This window comes from Dendropsophus ebraccatus, chromosome 3, assembly GCF_027789765.1.
Source record: "Dendropsophus ebraccatus isolate aDenEbr1 chromosome 3, aDenEbr1.pat, whole genome shotgun sequence".
In the NCBI taxonomy this organism is placed as follows: Eukaryota; Metazoa; Chordata; class Amphibia; order Anura; family Hylidae; genus Dendropsophus; species Dendropsophus ebraccatus.
In genome coordinates this window covers 54276073-54297757 of record NC_091456.1, presented here as the reverse complement: position 1 = coordinate 54297757, position 21685 = coordinate 54276073, and the positions used below count along the sequence as shown (strand labels likewise).

At 42.7% G+C, this 21685-nt stretch overlaps 1 protein-coding gene across 1 annotated transcript in view; it reads right to left on the bottom strand.

The window, feature by feature from the left end:
* Positions 1-21685, bottom strand: part of RASEF (RAS and EF-hand domain containing) — a 50697-nt gene that overhangs the window by 24387 nt on the left and 4625 nt on the right. Inside the window, exons 2-3 of the mRNA XM_069961793.1 lie at positions 6365-6511; positions 4764-4854 (exon numbers count right to left, since the gene is read on the bottom strand). Of these exons, the coding sequence (XP_069817894.1) occupies positions 4764-4854; positions 6365-6511 (238 nt within the window). The remainder of the gene's footprint in view (positions 1-4763; positions 4855-6364; positions 6512-21685) is intronic.

The following is a 21685-nucleotide window of genomic DNA, read 5'->3' as shown; positions in this document are numbered from 1 at the left end:
TAATGTATAAAGTGGGAGTAGAGGTGCATCTTATTTCATGAGAACTTTTCTTTTGAAAAAAACTTTACTTGTGCTCTTTAAATAGGTAACTTGATACTTTCTGTTGAACTAAGCTATCGACACTTTCATACACTTTAATAAACCAAGCTGACAAACAGAAGCATAACCGTAATATAGACACAGAAGATGAATGCTCCTATGCTCAACATGCACCTTGTGAAGTATGCTTTTATCATGGATATAATATGTCTTTGTACCATATGTATATTTCTTGGATGAGAGTAAAACCAACATTACAATTGTAGCATAAACCACAAATATACAAGAACAAAAATAAATGCTGCAGATATCCACCATACTGTTACTGAATAAAATCCTATACTAACACCAATATACAAGGACCATACTTTGGTTCCCTCTGTCCCCCCCATATAGTAGTTAGCCCTCACAGTGCAAGCAGGCCCCCAGTACGTAGTATCCCCATGCAGCTATCCCTCTTGTAGGTAGCTCCCAACAAAAACACCCATACTTACCTGGCTGCAGCACAGTCCACTGGTATCCCCTCTTCCTCCTCGCTCTGCAAATGGTACTAGAGTTATGTCACTCTAGCACCACAACACTGTGGGAAAGAGTTGCCTCTTGTGATTGCAGGCATAACACTGCCTGCAGCCACAAGAGTGAATGGTAGGTCGGGGAGCCAATGACTTCTCCCCCTGTCAATCAATGCAATGCACTTAAATTGAAGTGCTCATCACTGATGTGCCCCCCCCCCCAGGAGTAGTGGGCTCCTGCACTTGCCCGTGTTTTACTGGTGCTGAAGCCGGCCCTTAGATGGCTCACTGACCAAAGCTGCAGAAAACTCAATGTACCCAATCATGGCCTGGTGTTCCCCTACTCTAGAAGGATTACAACTTTGACAGCTTCGACCCAACCCCAGGGCTTTAGAGGTGACAATAAAATCTCTGTATCCAAACAAATGTTTTTACAAGTCCAATTTTTTGCATCCATCATCTGGACTTCTCACCTCCCACTCCAGGAGCATTTCACCTGTCGCAATAGAGCTCCTATACAACAGTGTTCAATACTAAACCGGACCTGATGTTGAAGCAGTCAGGCTACTGGGCTTGCCAGCTCTGTATGAGGCACTTGCTGAGCTAAGGTAGGCCTGCACTCCTATTTTTTGTAAATGGAAAATACAGTAAAGATTATTTGCTAGGGATTGGATGATGAGGACATGTGACAAAATATCCCTGATGACACAGACCAAAACCTAGTCATAGCACTGACAAGATGATAACAAATGTCTAAAGACAACAAGACTATAATAGTACTGTATTCTAAACTTATTTACTGTTTTTGGAAATTGTGAGGGGGGGGGGGAAGCAAGTTAGGCTGGGACTGCCATCAGAAATATTGGCGCCCACTGCAAATTAATATTCATGGCCCCAATGGTCTTTTTTTTAACTGGGGCTAGTTGGCTGGTATCAGCTGCTTGGTATAAATTGGCACATTTGATGGCAACTGTCTAGAAAAAAAAAGGCTTGTTTGTTTAACATAAGGTACATGTTAAAGATCCTACAGGATGACTACTGTACAGCAGGTGAGAACACATGCGCCAACAGAAGTACAACCTGTACTGTCTCAATGGTGGCCTTATCCAAATTCATACAAAAACAATGGGATCTTCTACAACCATAACTATAATTGTATAAAATTGGTGTAAAATTGGTACATTTTTTCTGTCCTCAGTATGTGTTGAATTGTACTGGCTGCTTTTGCCCTTTAGCCACCCTGTAAGCAGAATCAGAGCAAACGTAAAAAGATATGATTATTCCTCAGCATTGTGCTTTATTATATACTGGTTACGGAAATATTACACTGTTTTACGTAGTTTAGCAACTGTTCCTGTTTTTCTGTGTCAGAGGAGTTTACTAGGCTCACACAGATGTGCATCGTACTACCAACCCACAAAGTAAAGACTACGAAGGCACGCAGAATTTGCCTTTTAGGTGTATTTGTTGACTTTCAATAAGAACTAGAAAAACCCACCTTATCAAACAAAGCCTGTGATATGTTTTCACTTACTCATCACAGGTCATAATAGTTGAAAGTGAGAGACTTCTTGAGTCCTAGGTAAGTATCACTTTTTTCCAACTTTTTCCCCTGCCCCAACAACTACAGGAGGTGGGTGCCCCCTCTGCAAGCCCACTACCCCCTGATGGGCTGGGATGGCATCTAAGGGCCTAATGAAGGATCACAGATTTGCCACTAAAGTATATCTTCTAGAGAGACAGGACATAATAAAATACCAGCTACTGCACGCATAATGACGTGATTGTAGGTGTTCAGAAGTTATACAGCAACAAAATACTCAATTCTGCAAAAGAAGCCAGGCAGCAAATCCACCTTGAGAAATGTTTACCTTCTAGCTAGATATCTGTATGCTTGTTGTCCCTGGATACATAAGTCGTTACTCACCTGGGGGAAGTTGCCCTATTACTGTGCCATGTGACGTAACCTGTCAGATGGAATGCTCGATGTATACAAGCACAGATAGGCACAGGCCCTATTAACTTCATCTACTGACTCCATCTGAGTAATTTCCTAGGACCCATACAAGGGTCAGTATCACAGGAAAACAACCTACTGGGACGGAGCTGCTAAACAAGTGCAGTTCCCTGAGGAAGCCAAAGTCAATGAAGATGCTGCTTTGGTCTGCTGTGATATGAGTATTGTCATTTTGCATGTGATATTATTTTATAACAACCAGACCCCTAGGCACAAGGCCTGGGGGTGAAATACCCCTTTAAGTCACAGCACCCCTAAAATGTAACTTTTATTCTTATGCGTTAAAGTAAATTATAGAACTAAAAACACAGACCCCCCTTTGTTTATCCTCAGTCTCTGACCAAACTTAGTTATATTTAGGGTACAAACTGCGGATCCTTGCCCTGTACAGTCTATGGGCAGACAAACTCGTAGCAGAATGCACATCCCACTGTGAGTTTGTCCGCAGCCCGCCCGTTAACCCCCCGCCGGCTGGAGCCTGTACATCACCGACTCCCCGCTCCGGCTTGCTTCAGGGGTTCCTGGCATTCTCCCTCAGCCAATCAGTGCGCTGCCCCGCCGCAGCACAATGATTGGCTGAGCGGGACGTGAAGACACTGGGAGCCTCGAAGTAAGCCAGTGCAGGGACCTGGTGATGTATAGGCTCCAGCCGGCAGGGGGGTTAATGGGGCGGGCTGTGGACAAACTCGCAGCGGATCCAGCCAGTGAGTTTGTACCCTTAGAGAGAACCCGAACCCAAATTAGGCAACATAAAAGGCACAAAGGGAGAGGGCTGCTTAAAATTACTAATGCCCCTTTAACAAGTTTTTCCCCCTCCCTTTAATAAGTTTTGTGCCCCTCCCTCCTGATAGATGCAGACAGGTATCTGTTTGCTGAAAAGGTTGTGAAAACTTACTGATCCCTGAAAGATATTAAATTGGGAAACAACTCGCTGTAATTCACTGTTGTGATTTACAGAGCAGATTCCCACTGAAAAATATGGAATGCAAATTTCACGTGAGTCAGAATACCTTTATCTTTACACACTGTAAGGCTATGTTCACACTACGTAAAACTACGGACATAGTTCTCGACGCAGAACTACGGCTGTAGTTTTCAGGGGTGGAACATAGCCGGCCGGCCGGGATCCCATGAATTCAGTGAATTCCGGATGCAGAAAGACCTGTCAGTTCACACAGTTAAGCAAGCGGCTCCGGCTAGGGTCACGGAACGGCCGGATGTTCACAGCGAGTGAACATAGCCTAAATATGAATTTAAAATAACAGTCATTGTTCTAATTCTTTAAAGGGGTTGGCCACTTTATAGAAAAATTGCTTCATGTATAGTATAAGTAAGTGTACTCACTGTATATACTGACTGCAGCTCCCTGTGTACCTCATAGAGCTAAAATCAGACACCCTTCCTCCAGGCTGTGCTGCCCTGCTCTTTGGTGATTCTGTCCATAAGATGGCAAACATGGAGGAGCATGTGACCATGCCCCGCCCTTCAGTGTCCACCACTGAGCCAGTATATGTAGGACATGGGGTTGGGGCATGGTCACATGCTCCTCCATGTCAGCCATCTTATGGACAGACCCACCACAGAGCAGGGTAGCCCAGCCTGGAGGAGGGGTGTGTGATTTTAGCTTTATAAGGTACACAGGGAGCTGCTGTCAGTATATAAACTTATATAGTACACTTACTAATACTGTACACTGACTTATTTTATTATAAAGTGGCCAACCTTTAATGATATCCATTGAAGTCTATGGAAAAAAACGCCGTTGATTCACACAGAATGTATAAAATAACAAATGTCAAATTAAAGTTCATGTCGTTAATTTGCGTCTGTTATTGCACGAACAGCGGCCAGTATTTTAAGTTGTTCACACACAGCTTATTAAATTTACCATCCTTTCACAATCTTTTGCATTAAATTTACTGGGCCTTTTATTAAAGAACACAACCAAAAGGGCCATCGTTCTATTTGTATTAGAATGATGTACCAACCACCCTCACTGCAATGACGGCCGCCCAATCATGCTAAACCACGGCCATAATTTTAATTATGAAATAAAGGCCGTTAAAAACCGGTGTGTGAACATAGCCTTATAGTGAAATGTGTGTGTTCAAGGGTCTTTGGCACAGAGAAAAAAAAACACACAATAAATATCTATGGCATACACTGGAGCAAGATAAAACAAACAGACTGCTAACCTCTTTCTTTATTCTGTTCTCAGCCGCCTGGATCCGATGATCCATCTCCTCTTCTAGCTCGCTCAGCTGCATAGCTGCTTTGTCCTGGGCTCTACAATTGAAAATGAAAATAATCAGCTAACAAAAACATTAAAATTCTTCCCTTACCCCCATTCCATCCACATAAAGGAGGATGCTTTCTGGCCGTGTAACAGGATATTACTGTTATACTGCACTTCTCAGTATGATGTTATTGATAGCACAGTAACAGATTTCACCAAAATGACGGGCCTAAATACTCCAAGGTACAAAAGACCATAACACCACCATCCTCCTAGAGTAAACCCAAAGATTTGTATCGTGTTTACTTCTGGCTCTGTGGACCTTATTTTGGACAGATATAATAGAGCTTGTAATACTGTAAGAACGTCATGTGCCCGTAGCCTGGATTTACGCATAGTGTTTTGGAGTCATTTTATTGCACGGAACGGCCGTTGTTTGTACAGCAAGTGAACATAGCCTTACAATGCCACCACAGAACTATGCCACCACAGAACTATAGAAAGATAGATCAAATCTGTGAAAGCCAATGCTGAGTAAGGGCAGCTTCACACATAGCAAATTGCGGCTACTGGGAGTTTGAATAGGGTTATATACTTGCAGCGGAATTATCCTCCCGCTTCGAATGTGTAAATGCCGGCCCCCTTAACCCGCCGCCCAGAGCATACTTTACCTTGTCTGCACTCCGGATGCATCTGAGGCTCCTGGTTCCTGTAAGTCCCGCTCAGCCAATCAGTGCACAGACCTGCCGCAGTCACTGATTGGCTGGCCAGGACCTACGGGAGCCTCATATGCAGCCAGAGCACGGACCAGGTAAAGTATGTTCCGTGCGGTGGGTTAAGGGGGCTGGCATTTACATACTTGCAGCGGGATGACAATTCCTCTGTGAGTATGTAACACCATTCAAACTCACAGTAGCGAGTATCAAAGTGGATTTCGCTGCGAAACTCAAAGTGTGAAATCCGCTGCTATTTGCTACGTGTGAAGTTCCCCTAAGGGTGCCTTTACATAGGCTGAATATCGGCAATGAGTGTTCCTAAGAACGCTCATTTATTCAATAATTGGCCCATGTAAAAAAGCCAGCAATCAGCCAATGAAAAAGCAAATGCTCATTCTTTGGATGATTGAATCTTTTGAGCGGCCCTACAAATTATGGTTAATCGGCCACATATGTTCCTATCTACACAAGGGATATGTGGCCAATAACAATGCATTTAACCCCTTAACAACCAGCGGGTGTGGGGGGGAGCGCTATGAAGCGAGCCCGCCATTAACCCCTTGAATTTTTTTTAATTAAATTTTATGTATAAAAAACGAGTTATGGGTCTTAGAAGGCGAGGAGGAAAAACGAAAATGCAAAAGTGACAATTGGTCCAGTCCTTAAGGCCATTTCAGGCTCCGTCCTTCAGGGGTTAAATGGCCGCACAAATGGTCCATCTAAGTGAAGGCTCAGTAAGCAAGCACCAGTCTAGCAGAGTGGCGCAACAGATGTCTGACAGATTATCTGAAAGATTTTTGCAACCAAAGCCAGGAACAGATGAAGGAATAAGAAAAAAAATTACCTCTTCACTGCAATAGCCAAATTTTCCATTTCCGTGCTCTGAAGCCTGATCTCTCGAACAAAGTTTCTGATAACATGTTCATATTGCTGGATTAAGAGGGGTTCCACTATAGTGATGTTCTGATACAGTATGCTGGCTTGTTCTTTCCTGCAGGGTTTAAAAAAAAAAAGAGCAAAAATAAACAAAACAAAAAATGAATAATAGAGATATATATATATATACACACACACACACACACACACACATGTATACAGAGATTTATTCTGATTGCCATATTTAACATTGGGGTGGAATTTTACCCCCTGGTATGGGGCAACTGGTATCTGCCTCAAACGTTTTTTTGCTTTCCTCTGGGGCAGCACAGAAGGGTTGTACGTTGGACTCTTGTTTCTTTAACCTTATTAACAATGTACATATGGAGCTCTTCTTTATTTTTATTGTTTTTTTGCCTTTAAATCAACAGGTATCAGAAGGTTACATTGTAACCTTCACCCCTCTGATCACTGACATGGCACTTCGAAGACCCTGAGATGTCACGTCGATCAAAATACTTACCTCCTTCATGTACTTTGATTGATGCAAACAATTATTTAATTAAAAAATTAATGATGAATATGTTATGTATTTATAGGAGATAGAGGGTCATGCTATATACAGGTAAATAGATGTTTGTCCAAAGTGAGAGGGATGAGGGTTACAAGCAGATCAGCAAATCCTTCTTCCTGGTTTGTAAATGCTCCAGCCCATTATCAATGCTTTCTTCCAGTAACACCTCTATATAATCTACACATATGGGAAGAGACATCATAGGTGGAGGATGGAAACAGCTCCTTTAGCCCATATCTCTGGGCAGTCTCCCCTCATTTCCCTGGTCCATCACTACAGGCAATCCACAGCAAAGCTTCTGAAGCTATCACACCTACATAAGCCTATACAGGTCCACTCAGTGTAGTTACCGAAAGGATATAATTTCATACTTATTTTCATGTTCCCCTTACATGGTGTCTACATGGCAGACAAGTAAGTTTTGACCTTACATGTTTCAGTCAGTCCCTCTGGTATTAGAAAGTTCATTTGGTATATTTGCGTCTATCCAGATGGGCCACCTATCTGCAGCCGAATCTGGCACCTGTTTAATGAAGAGAATCCAAATACTTTCAAAGTTCCCACCATGCTCACTCGTCACACGCCTTGAAACACTGTTTTAAAAAACTTTAATATAAAAATACAGTCTATGCGTATTTATTCTCAACAGTTGTGTGGTTCTACCAATATACTGTAACTAGCATTCACAGTTAAGCAGGTATATGGTGAGTGCATTCCAGGTGTTTTATGGGGGGAAAAAACACCTCTCTGTAACGTTGGACCTAAAGTGATCAGGTATATTTTTTCAACATGGGCAGGGTTTTTTTTTTTTTTTGCCACATTTGAAAATTTTGTTTTTCTGCTTTTCAGCCCCTTTACCCCTTTTCATACTAATCCTACTGGGGGCTATCAAATTTCTTATTGTTTAAAAGTAATTTAGTTTTTTTCACTATAGGGTCTGACTTTAATATGGGCCAGTATTTGTTTATAATCCTTCTAATTTCTTGGTTACTATCATTAAGTTATATGATTATGTTTGTGAAGACACAGAGGATCATCACCCAGAAGAAAATGTGTACTCGGGGTCAAGGGGGCATTATTTAAAGAATGTTGCTTGTGATTATGGTATGCTCGAGAAAAGCTCTATATCAAAGTTGAGCCAAAACGCATTGCAATCAAACAATTTTTTATTTTTCTATTTGCAGGTGTCCAGTTAATGCGACAGTATCATAACTAGTGCAAGCCCTCAATAGAGTTGTGCCTATCTTTTTGTATAACCCTTAAAAGGTGAAGGCGTGTGTGTGTGTTGGATGGTCATATAACTCTGTTATATACTACACCAGAAGGTTCCCTTTGTTTCCTTATTTCCACCTTGTGTATCGGACACATACACTAATAGAAAAAATAAAGCACCAAGAAGAGGTTGTTGGTATCGAAACTCCATTCAATAGGTGGGCTTTCCAGCGGTCATATTCCTACTGATCAGATACTTATCCTCTGTCCTGTGCATAACTTTTAATCTTAGGATATCCTAAGCGGCGCTTGTTGGCAGAGTTTCAGTATCATTGCAGTCCCCACTACACAAGGTAGCACCATCTGATTCATTACAATGTGGCTATTCTAGAAGGATGTGTTTTGGCTCCTGTGCAAGAACTACACTGCACTTACGTCACGTAGTATTATCAAGTACTAAACATGATTGTGTGCTATCAGGTTACCGTAACTGCTCCGCAACTACCAGGTTGCTGCTAAGTGCTTATTGTAATGACATGTGAAGAACAGGAAGCATACTCCTGTTATATAGGACATATTCCCCTCCTCCTCTCCTACAGACAAACCTTAGGATAGAATAATAGTGGCGCTCACTGCTTCTTTTTCGGTCTTTATTCGAATAACATCAGATTAAAGCAGCGCTCCTGAGCGGGGAGGTGTCACTGAATCCCCAATGGCTGTTTTGCATACCTACACACTTCCTGCTGCAGTGTGTGCAGTGCTTTAGTGTGTGTGAATGTAGCCTTATATTTAGCCTTCTTTTTAGCTATTGGTGGCACAAGGCTATATTCCCGCACAACCTAAAGGGGTTATCCAGCCGCAACAAAAACATGGCCACTTTCTTCCAGAGACAGCCCACTCTTGTCTCCAGCTTGGGCGGGGTTTTGCTGCTCAGTTCCATTGAAGTGAATGGAGCTTAATTGCAAACCGCACCTGAACTGGAAACAAGAGTCGAGTTGTCTCTGAAAGAAAGCGGCCATGTTTTTGTTGCACTGGATAAGTTCTTTTAAAAATGTACTGTGTGAACATAACCTAAATCCACACTGATTATTCACCTTTTTAGCATGTCCTATGAACAAGCCCTAAACATATGTCCTGACCTAGCAGAAATGCTGCAGATTTACTATTCATATTTAAAATTCTACCAGCAAATTGTAGTTTTTGGGGGGATTTACAGTGGATTTTGATGCAGGTTGTGTAAAAAGAAAAACTTTGTTTAACCCCTCTCCACTGCACAGTAAATCAACGTTGCTGCAGCCTATGCCTGATTCTGCCTGACTGCAGCATCTATAGGGCTCCTGACAGAGAATTCTCCCTCTACAGAGGGAGAATTCTCTATCCGATGTCCATCGGGGCTCTGCAAAGTGATCGCAGAACCCTGATGGTAGCCATGAAAACCGGAAGCCTCAGGCTTCCAGTTTCCTGGCTACGGAGGCCGGCGGGTGGAGGGAGAGAAGGCACGCGCCGGGGGCAAGGTGGGAAGGCAGGGCGTGCGCTCTGCCCCCTCCCCTCCCTCCCCTGCCACAAGATTGTGACAGCGGCAGGGGACAGAGGAGACGTAGCAGACCTAACGACCTGGGCAATGAGGAACAATGACCCATGGTCATGAAAGGGTTAAAATATCCTGTTTCAAAAAATCCACATCAATTCCTAAATTTATTTTATCACAACATATCCACACTATAAATTTACAGTGGAGGAATTAAGTATCTGATATGCTGCCAACTTTGTAAGTTCTCCCACCTACAAAGAATGGAAAGGTCCGTAATTTTTGTCATAGGTACATTTCAAGTGTGAAAGACAGAATCAATAAAAATATTCCAGAGAATCCCATTGTATGATTTTAAAACAATTATTTTGCATTTTATTGCATGAAATAAATATTTGATTCATTAGATGAACAGGACTTAATGTTTGGTACAGAAACCTTTGTTTGCCATTACAGAGGTCAGATGTTTCCTGTAGTTCTTCGCCAAGTTTGCACACTCCAAATCCCACTCCTCCATACATCTTCTCCAGATCTTTCAGCTTTCGGATGTGTTGCTGAGCAACATTAAGTTTCAACTCTCGCTAAAAATTTTCTATAGGTTTCAGGTCTGAAGACCAGCTAAGCCACTCCAGGACCTTGAAATGCTTCTTACGGAGCAACTCCTTAGTTGCCCTGGCTGTGTGTTTTGGGTCATTGATAAGCCGAAAGGCCCAGCCACAATCCATCTTCAATGCTCCTACTAAAAGGAAAGAGGTTGTTGTCCACAATCTTGTGATACATGGCCCCTATCCATCCTCCCTTCAATATGGTGCCGTCGTCCTGTCTTATTTGCAGAAAAGCACCCCCAAAGTTTGATGTTTCCACCCGATACTTCAAGGTTGGGATTCTGTTCTTGGGGCTGTACTCATCCTTCTTCTACCTCCAAACACAGCGAGAGGAGTTGATACCAAAAAGTTCTATTTTGGTCTCATTTGATCAAGATGGTCACTGGCGAACTTCAAACAGGCTAGGACATGTGCTGGCATGAGCAGGGGGACCTTGCATACCCTGCATGATTTTAATCCATGACGGCCCAGTGTGTTACTAACGGTAATCTTTGAGACTGTGGTCCCAGCTCTCTTAAGGTAATTGACCAGTTCCTCCACTGTAGTTCTGGGCTGATTTTTGAGCTTTTTCAGAATCATTCTTACCCTACGAAGCAAGAACTTGCACAGATCTTGTTTTTTTTTTCCATTTTCTAATAATTGCAACAACAATTGTTGCCTTCTCCCCAAGCTGCTTGCCTATTGTCCTGTAGCCCATCCCAGCCATGTGCAGGTCTACAATTTTGTCCCTGATGTCCTTAGACAGTTCTTTGGTCTTGGTCATGGTGAAGAGGTTGGAGTGTGATTGAGTGTGGACATTTGTTTTTATACAGGTAACAAGTTCAAACAGGTGCAATTATTCCAGCAAATGAGTGCAGAGTAGGATGAGCTTGAAAAACGAACAGGACTGTAACAGTCAGAATTCTTGCTGGTTGGTACGTAATCAAATATAATCATACAATAAAATTCAAATTAATTATTTACAAATAATACAATGTGATTTTCGGGATTTTTTTTTTATAGAATATGTCTCTACCGTGTATCTACCATAAAAATTACAGACCTCTCCATTCGTTGTAGGTGGGAAAATTTGCAGTGTAGAAAATCGCATTTTTCCCCCTATACATGCTGTGAATGTAAAATATGCATTGCATGTCAATATCTGAGCACATTGTTTCCACAATACATCCTGAACACAAAATAAGGGTACTCTTCCCTACTACAAACGGATGGGGGGGGGGCTCCATCTGCAGCTATTTGTAATACACACAATCAGGATTGTGAGGAGGAGGAGAAGAATTAGTAAAGCTGGATATAAAAATTGGTGCATGGTAGGTATTGGAGAAGAGATGGGGGCCTGGTTTTCACCGCATTTGGAACCCACTTTAAAGGCATACATATGGAAACACAGCCATAGTTGAAACACATTTTGTCAATTAGCTCTTGGAGGTCTAATAAAAGGGGTTATCCAGGATTAGTAGAACAAATCTGCTTTCTTTCAGAAGTAGCGCCACTCTTATCTTCAGTTTGTATATGATATTGCAGCTCAGTTCCATTGAATTGAGTAGAGCCAAAACCTAATACACAAGTTAGATTATGTGTATCTATAATTGTGACTTAGAAAATATTAGACCATGTTTATTTGGGGTTTATATTTAGGGTTCACCTATTTTTTCTGCACTACTATATCTGTGGACTGTAAAAGGTTATTAGGTGCACATATACTCAGAGGTTGTGCCTTGATGTCTGTTCTTAGAAAACAATGCAGCTCGAGCTTTGTTTTCTTCCGCTCTATATTATTAGGTAAAGATTGCATCAGCCAACAGAAATGCTGGGAGGGAAACCTTAGAAGTTTTATCACACACAGATAAGTTAATATTTGCATGCAATAAGACTTGTGGAAAAACAGCCCAAAATAAAGATTACCTTCAGTGGCCTGATAAGTCACCACCAGTTTCTAAGGGACCTTCATGATAACCACTGCGATTATTACCAGGAATTCACCCTCCTAGGCACTTGATCTATGCTTACCTGCTAGAATGCTGGAATGAATAGGGTACAAATAAGAGACAAATCCTCCCAGAAGTCTCATTGACACAGGAAATAAAGAAAACTACATCTTGTCTGCCATGTGTGACAAACATACCTGCTGGTTTCATATTTTCCCAATATGGAGAAAGAGAAATAATTAAATCGCTAAAACTTGTCCAACATGTTTCTATGCTGATTCCAGACCTTCGTTTTTATTTCTGATGAAGATCCCGGATGGGGATAGAAACGTGTTGCACTCTTTTATTGCTTTTAATAAATTATTTTATTTTCTCCATTTTAGAGCATGTGGAATCAGCAATTTCATCTATGGTCATATATAGCAGCATCCAGAACAAAAAAAAGAGCATTTTTGGCTTTCTTCAATGTCAAAATGCACCTGTTACCCTGCGAAGGGGGCAAGTTTTCCAAGAAGTGACACATTACTGGCCAGTGATACTCCTGAACAAGTAAGGATGTTTGCCAGTGACAGATGGATAAACCTATGATTGGCCTCCTGCATACGTCTGAGTGTCATCTGATGGCCACCCGCAATAACAGACCATTGGGCCATTTAAAAAAATCTGTCCAGACTGCAAATATGGTTTGTATAAGTGCAGGTCTTATGTTTTTGTGGTCCACACTTTTGGCAAATGCATGGACTATGGAACCCACGGACATTTGGACCCATTGACTACCATGGGTTTGACACCGTCCGAAATTGTGGGAAGTATGTGGGCCAGAAATCATAGTAGTACGCAAGTAGCCTTACATTCAGGTCACTGTGTCACAGTCATTATTGGATAAAAGCACAAAGTAGAATATTCCTAACTAATGTTGAGTGAACAAAAACTTGGTGGCCATTGATTGCTAAAGCAACTGAGGGCTGAGCTGTTAGGTTCAGGTTCAGTTGCATTTACTGGAAGTTAACAGAAAAGTTAGTCAGAAAACTGTCAATTAGCAGCCAATGAGAGGGTGGAGGGGGTTAAATCGGCAGATGACGACTATCCAGGACTACAGGATCGTCTACATGCAATGCTAAAAATCATTGTTTCTGTCACTACCTTATGCTACGTTTACACGGAACGATTATCGGGCGAATTTTCACGATAACAATCGCATTGAGCGATCAAGCGATTAGCTAAAGATCGTTCATTTTGATCTTTGAACATGTTAATAAATCGTCGTTGATCGTTCGCAAAAAATTCGCAGATCGTTCCTTGTAAACAGTCGTTCACTGATTTTACCTATGTGCGAGATAGGCGTAAGCGATCGCAAAACCAATTTTCTGAACGATATGTCGTTCCATCTAAACGTTGATCGTTATATAAAAAAAATCGTTACTTCAAAATCGTTAATCGTACGATCGGGCGAATTATCGCTCCGTGTAAACTTAGCATTAGGGTCCATTTACACAGAAAGATTATCTGCCAAAGATCTGAAGCCAAAGCCAGGAATGGATTTGAAAAGAGGAGAAATCTCAGGCTTTCCTTTATGACCTGATCTCTGTTTATAGTCTGTTCCTGGCTTTGGCTTCAAATCTTTGGGAGATAATCTGTCAGATAATCTTTCTGTGTAAATGGACCCTTATGCTGCCCTATCTAATGACACGTTTCATTTAATATAAAAGGTGAGTGATTTGCACCTGCTGTAACATGCTAATATATATTTTCTCATTCTGAGACATGCTCTGATGTGCTCAACACATCTTCAAGTTACAGCAGTCCAACAAAGACCACACTGTGTGGAAAAATACTGAAAAAAAAGCCATTGGGACCACTGGGGACCACTGTTGTACCAATTTGAAACCAAATTTTGCAAAGCCATAATATTACTATATTACTAATATTAGAAGGTGTCATCATAAAATATGATATTTTGTTTAAATGAAATATTTATTGTTAAAATATCTTATAAAGATTTGTTTATTTCCAAATTTTCCATTTTGCTATCTACAGTATATTATGAAACAATCCTAAAATCTTACTATCCATTCTGAAAAATAAGCCCAAAACTAAGCTAAAACTTCCTGTTTTCTTTGTGATGATAAGGAGGAGGCTGGAAAGTGATCTGTACCGGAAAAGGTGACACCATAAGATAAGTCAATAGGAGCTCAGCCTCGCCTCCCCTGTAGAATAAAGTCTGCACAGGCCACAGAGGACACAGAGCATGCTTACAAATGTGTCCCATACAATAGGGTCTGAAGATGTTTACTGTGTCTTTGTGTCTAAACGCTGTAAAAAGCAACTCAAGCAAGATGTCTGCCCCTAAAATAATGTACTAAAAATAAAATACTAAAAATGATAGCTAGAAAATAGAAACAGATTAGAAAAAAAAGAACGTTTTGGTATCTGGAATTACTGAGTGAGTAAAAAAAAAAATCTAGGCAACATTCACTTTAAGTGCAAAGGTGTGACTTATGGCAGCTTTTCTTTTATAGAACATTGTAAAAGAAGTCATACTCATTCTGATCACTCAGGCCCACAGCTATTCTCTACTTTCTTGACCCTCTTGACACTGGATATCTGACCGCTGCAGTCAGTGACTGGCTATAGGACATTGTATGTGCCATGTTGAAACCCAAGTAAAGTTTGAAGGGGGCCTTGGGACACATAGAAGCAGTACTGGCAGGGGATTAGTAAGGAGTATTAAGAGTATTTCCTCTTTTTTATTCTACCATGTTTTGAGCTGATGCCTCTCTATGCTAGACAATACACCCATAATGGAGATTTTCCCCTTACTGAGACACCTTCAGTAACTAAAAGCTGGGATGCATGAATGGAAATTGGCTCTGGAGGACCGGAGGTATCCTTTCAAAAATTGTGGTTTCTATGCTAATAGCAAGTGAATGAAGTTGTTTTAGACACTTTCAGTGAGGACCAATAATCTAACATGTTGTAATAGAGTCACCAAATGAATAAGGGGACCAGTTAGTTGGTGGGTAGATAAAGAAAAATCCACAATGTGAGGCTACGTTCACACACAGTACTTTGTAGTATATACAACTTACATCTAAAGCCATACAAGAGCTATTTGGCTGACAGCACATGCCCGCTCAGCTCGGCAGAGGATATACATGTTCTCAGTAGAGAGGCAGGAATAAATCTGGCGACACCTTATCACCATATCTCCCTTTAGGGTAGCTTCACACGGGCGGGCTCGCAGCGAGATTCTCGCTGCGAGCCCGGCAGGTCCTGGCAGTTCCCATAAACTACATACTTGCTGCGGACCGCAGCGAGTATGTAATTGTACCGCGCTTAACTCCTTCTACTCCCGCCCGGCTCCCCCGCTGTAAGCAGCATACATTACCTCTCCTTGCTGCACGGGTCCGGCGTCCTGCTCTCCCGCCCGGCCAATCAGTGGCTGCGGCTGGGCAACACACTAATTGGCCGGACGGGAGAGCAGGACGCCGGACCCGAGCAGCAAGGACAGGTAATGTATGCTGCTTACAGCGGGGGAGCCGGGCGGGAGTAGAAGGAGTTAAGCGCGGTAGAATTACATACTCGCTGCGGTCCGCAGCAAGTATGTAGTTTATGGGAACTGCCAGGACCTGCCGGGCTCGCAGCGAGAATCTCGCTGCGAGCCCGCCCGTGTGAAGCTACCCTAAGGGTATAAACCCACACACCGTATAAGCAGCGTATTTACTGCTGCGATACGCAGCAAATACGCAGCAAACACGCAGCAAATACGCAGCAAAAACGCAGCAGATTATATCTAAATAACTGAACACAGCATCAAATCTGTACCAACAAATCTGCTGCGTATTTGCTGCGTATTTGTTGCGTATCTGCTGTGTATACGGTGTGTGGGTTTGTACCCTTAAGAACAAAATGACCATGTGTGTTGAAATCCAAGAGCCTAATCCTGCTGCTTTCCCCGACATCCTTTTTACCTACAGATAACATCCATTGATCCAATAATATAAATTCCTTCTATCTCCAATTCATTTAAAGCTTAACTCTTACTAGGTCCTTCAAAAGTTGTGTTTAATGTAAAGTACATTCATGCCTTAACAGAGAAGAATAAGAGTTAGGCCACCCCCTGTATATACAGCGGTCCTAAAAGTAGATAAAGAAAACCAAATCCAATTGGTTATTATTATTATTATTTTTTTTTTATTTATTGAAGAAAATGATTAAACCTCTCATATCAATGAGTGGCAGAAGTATGAGAACCTTTGCTCTGAGTATCTGGTATGACCTTGTGCAGCAATAACTACATCTATAAGTTTCTGGTAGTAGTTTATTATGGTGCATTTACACGGACAGATTTATCTGACAGATCTTTGAAGCCAAAACCAGGAACAGACTATAAACAGGGATCAGGTCATAAAGAAAAGACTGGGATTTATCTCCTTTTCAAATCCATTCCTGGTTTTGGCTTCAAAGATCTGTCAGATAAATCTGTTTGTGTAAACGCACCATTAGCCACACATTGGCTCCCACACATGCAAACAGCTTCAACTTATGTTGGTGGGTTTCCATAAACTACTGTATTTTCCGGCATATAAGACGACCCCCAACTTTTCCAGTTAAAATATACTTCTAAAAATACTTCTAGAATGTGGGAAGATCTATGATCTGACAAATCATGTGCAAATTGTTCTGGTAGGAAGTAAAGACTGTACAGCTTTTTTAGGTAGGTTTTTGTTTTGCTACATCTAGAATACAAATAAGAATTACAACTAAATGATTGTCTATGCACCTATGAGAATCTTCGGAAGGTTTTGGGAGTCCACTCCATGCAAGAATACTCTATCCACATGGATCTTTCTTCCTACTGACATCTTTAGTGGTATTTAACCATGTCCTGATGAAATGTCTTCTAACAAGAGGCTTTTTTTGCCGTACAAACTTCATCTTACATGTTTGTATATGTATACAAAGGCTTATGTCATCCAGTAAGTTCCAAACCTAATGTCTACCGAGCCTAAGGAAGTCCACTACCAACTATATGATTCCATATGGCTGACTCCCTAAGAAAATCTAACAAACTTTGTGTCATCATTACTGACCATGGATGGTCAAAAAAGATGGAAAAACTGAGCGCTACCCGTTAATAAAGATGCACATTTACTCTCTAGTCCCTGTATCCAGTGCTATGAGGTCACTAGGGATAATACTGGGACTAGACATATAGCAGTAAAAGAAGTTAAAGGGGTATTCCAGGAAAAAACAACTTTTCCCCAATCCACAAGATAGGAGATGGGCCCTTGCTTCTGTGTAAGGAATAGAGCTGCGGGTACGGCACGTGACCCGTGGCTCTATTCATTCCTACAGAGCTGGAGAAAAGGGCTGAGTACAGCGCTCTTCCGGTGTACTCGACTCTTTCCGTCGCTTAATAGGAATGAATAGAGCCATGGGTCACTTGCTGTACATGCAGCTCTATTCCTTACACAGAAGCCGGGGCCTGGATACAGAGATTAGCGAGGGGTACAGAGGTCGGACCCCCCTGCACAATCTTCTACTTTTCCTCTATCCGGTGGATAGAGAAAAATTAGTTTTTCCCTGTAATACCTCTTTAATACAGTACCGTCACTGTATCATGTAGGTAGTGAACATCCCAGTTCTAACAGTTCCCTGGCCCCCACCCTGTCAGAGTGCAGCACATTATATTAGAGGGATTTGGAGCAGTAATCTCCCTGCGTGAGCTGTGGTTCCCAGCAACAATGTGGACAGTTCTCACTACAAAAGCCAGATCTCCTGTTACCAGAGTATTACTTAACCCTTAAGGTAACAGATTTATGGACCTAACAAAAAGGTCTCCAGTAGAGAGGAGTAAATTTACAATAATAAAGAAGCGAAGCACTTCTCCCAGTTTCCCAGGACTGGATCCAGCTTTTTCCAGCACCCTGGGGGGAGCGTCACAGAGCGGCAGTCAGTTATAAGGCAGCAGGTGAATGAGCAGATTGCAGAGATAAAAAAGCGCTTCGTTTCCTCAATACTATAAATTTGCTCATCTCTAGTCCCCAGTTCAATCCAAATAAAGTGAGTACTCACTATGAGAAATAGTTATTTCCAACATATGTTGTGTCCCTTTTAAAGATCACCTTACTGCCAGTGACTGGAAACATTCGAGTTTACATTCAGAGGCTGAAAACCAGGCCTGACCATGCTTCAATGACTCACTACAAGGCAGAGGTACACTTCTACCACGGGCAGGTTTTTCACCTCCATTTCCATTCACTGACAGGGATGTTAAAATGCTGACAACAATGTCTTTTACTCTACGACTCCCTGCTCTGACTTATTGCACAGGCTCTATTGTAAGTCGGAGTGGGGAGTGAAGTGCGCAGCCACACATTTCTCCCAGCTTTTTCAGTGGAGGGTCTTAGTACCGAGAACCCTATTGATGAAAATGTTTGACATGTCTGTGTGACACATCAAATGTAACACACCGAAACAGCTGTCTGTGGATGGTTACCTGGCCTTAGTTTTTCCCTTGTCATTACATTGACTTATAGGGCCACTTAATATGGTGGCTTTGGTGGTTTCCCTACAGGAGCCACCCCTAGGGTCCTTCCCGGAGGGATATCTGGCTAGGTGACCCTTGGCTGGGTCCTTCCCAGAGGGATATCTGGCTAGGTGACCCATGGCTGGGTCCTTCCCGGAGGGATATCTGGCTAGGTGACCCATGGCTGGGTCCTTCCCGGAGGGATATCTGGCTAGGTGACCCATGGCTGGGTCCTTCCCGGAGGGATATCTGGCTAGGTGACCCATGGCTGGGTCCTTCCTGGAGGGATATCTGGCTAGGTGACCCATGGCTGGGTCCTTCCTGGAGGGATATCTGGCTAGTCCTGTGTTTTGCGACTCTTCAATGAGGCTCCACGGGCTCTTCTTTTGCATATTCATGTTTCCCAGGGAGCAGTGCACCGACGATTTCACTGCATTGAGCGCTTTAACCAGCAGCTGGCAGTGTTATCTTTGGTCGGTCTCCCTGAGATCAGTGATCTGTTTCTCTTACATCAAATGTAACACCTTAAAAGGAGTCTGAAAGCAGATTTATAAGAGCCGAACCATGGGTAGCATCAAATCCTGACATGCTACCTAATCACAGACAAGTATGTTTTTTTCTTTTTGAGAATCCCAATTTTAAACCTAGCAGTGTCATCAGAAAAGTGTCCAGGAGGCATCTCTGTGGCTTCTTCTGACTCAGCTCAACCTGATTGACAGGTCTCTGTCAAGGACAATGGCACCTTTATACCAATATAGGGGTAGCCACAAGGCAGTCAAAGGTTGCCGCACAAAAAAGGTAAGTGGTTGTTATGTAATATAACAGCTAGTTTGTGGGATGTTTGTCATTTGGCTCTTAGGTCTGTTAGGGAGTGCCAATGTCTCAGGTAGACTGTAATCCCTCCACAATTATGATGAGCCATAGCCAAGCCTCAGCAGTCCTTTACGTACTATCTGGAAGACAGAAGGGAGCGCTGTGACGGAAGCAGACCCTTGTGCGGGAGCGCTGTGCATATGATATCAGGGTCAGCATTAGTACAGCTGCTATAAAATTCCTTAAGGTAAAGAGGTCGGTCTGATTACAGGCCCCCAATTACCAGCCCAATAGGGTGATATAGTTCTGTATAATAAGCTCATTCAATGGCTCATCAGGCTATTCTGAACTGCTGAAAAATCATCCGCCATTGGTGGCACATCTACCTGTGTAATGGGGCATGTGTGGTTGGCGGCTGATTGCAGGATAGAGGCCCACGACTGCTCGACTCTTGTGAAGGGTCTCTGAATAAGTGCCGATCCCCACCTAATACAGCCCCTTCAGCCAGATTTAGGTAAGTGTCATACAGATACAAGCCTGGGCTCACAGGCATCTATGATGTTCGCAGCCTGGGCAATTACACCCATGCTCAGGCTGGGACTGGGGTGTCCGCAATATGGATGCAGAAATGCACTTGTATCATGCTCATCTGTAACAGGCCATAAGATACCATATTGGACTGGCAGGAATTACTTCCCTGAACCTGCACATCCAGGTCAGTAATCCAATGGGGGACCAACATTCTTGCCAACTCCACAAATCACAGGTGGATATGGACAAGTGGAAATCTCAGGAAGACAACAGAAACAATGTCAGGAAAGGACTGAAACAACACAAGAAAATATTACTAAAAGAGTAGTAGATGCTTGAAACAAACCTCCAGCATATGTGGTAGGTTAATCTACCATACATGAATGTAAACCTGCCTGGGATAAACATATAGGGCAGAGGAGCAGACTAGATGGACCCGATGGTCTTTTTCTGCCGACAATCTTCTATGTTTCTGTCAGCTCTGACAATGCCATGGTAACCAGACTGAAAAGAAAGACCGCTGTTCTGTAAAGTGCACATTAGGGGTAGGGGTCTTAGGGGTCGACGCTGCTGTGAATTGCTGCCCTTACATGACTGCTGCCGTCCATCGCTCTGAATATCAGCGCTCAGTCATGCATGTGCCAGCACAAAGAGCCTTGTTGTGCTGCTTCCCTGGGAGTGGGTGACGTGTGTTTAATGGATCAAAATACAGGATCTGCAACTTAGAAACTTTCCTTCAGGTTCACAGCTGGAAATGCACAGGTCACCTCTATACGCTGTCAGGTATTAGTGAGACTGTGATAAAGCTCATGTTATTACAGCTACCATTGTATCCAAAGAAGACCAATGATCCAGCACATAGCGAAGAAGGTTGCCTTCAATTTTCAGTTGCAGATAATAACAAAAGATACACCAAAGTGCAGGGACCTCACAGAGATATTACACCTACCATACCCACTGACTGCCTTCCCTCAAACTGTGGGAGAGATCTGTGTACCCTAAAGTGTGTGTTGTCACTGGCTGGTGCCATATGGATGGTCATGTGATCTCTCCTGGCCAATCAGCCATGGGTATGCACCAAATGTCTATTACATGTGGATCCTAGCTGGAGACATTTGCATGGGCTGTTTTAAACAATTCATATAACTTTCAGAGGTTAATAGCAGCTGCATTCAGATGATTGTTTTCTATGCCATGGCAGCAAGAACAACACAAAGAAATCGATCATCTGAAAGTGGGCATATCAACTTGGTGTAATGGAAACAGAGTAGAAGTGACATAGGTGCAGCCACCGCTACTTTCAAGATGAGTTTGTCTCAGGAGACAGCCCACTTGGCCAATCACTGGAGAGGCACTGTCCCATCTCAGTCAGTGATTGGCTGAGCGGGATATCACTCCTGAGACGAATTCACCTAAGAAGTGGCGGCGGCAGCGACCACCAGAGGACAACGGTGACACTGCAGAATAGGGAGGGAGAGGGAGAGAGAGAGAGTATATGTATAGGGATAAGAGGGGAGATTTATCAAACTCAGTGAATCTGGCTCAGTTGCCCCTAGCGACCAATCA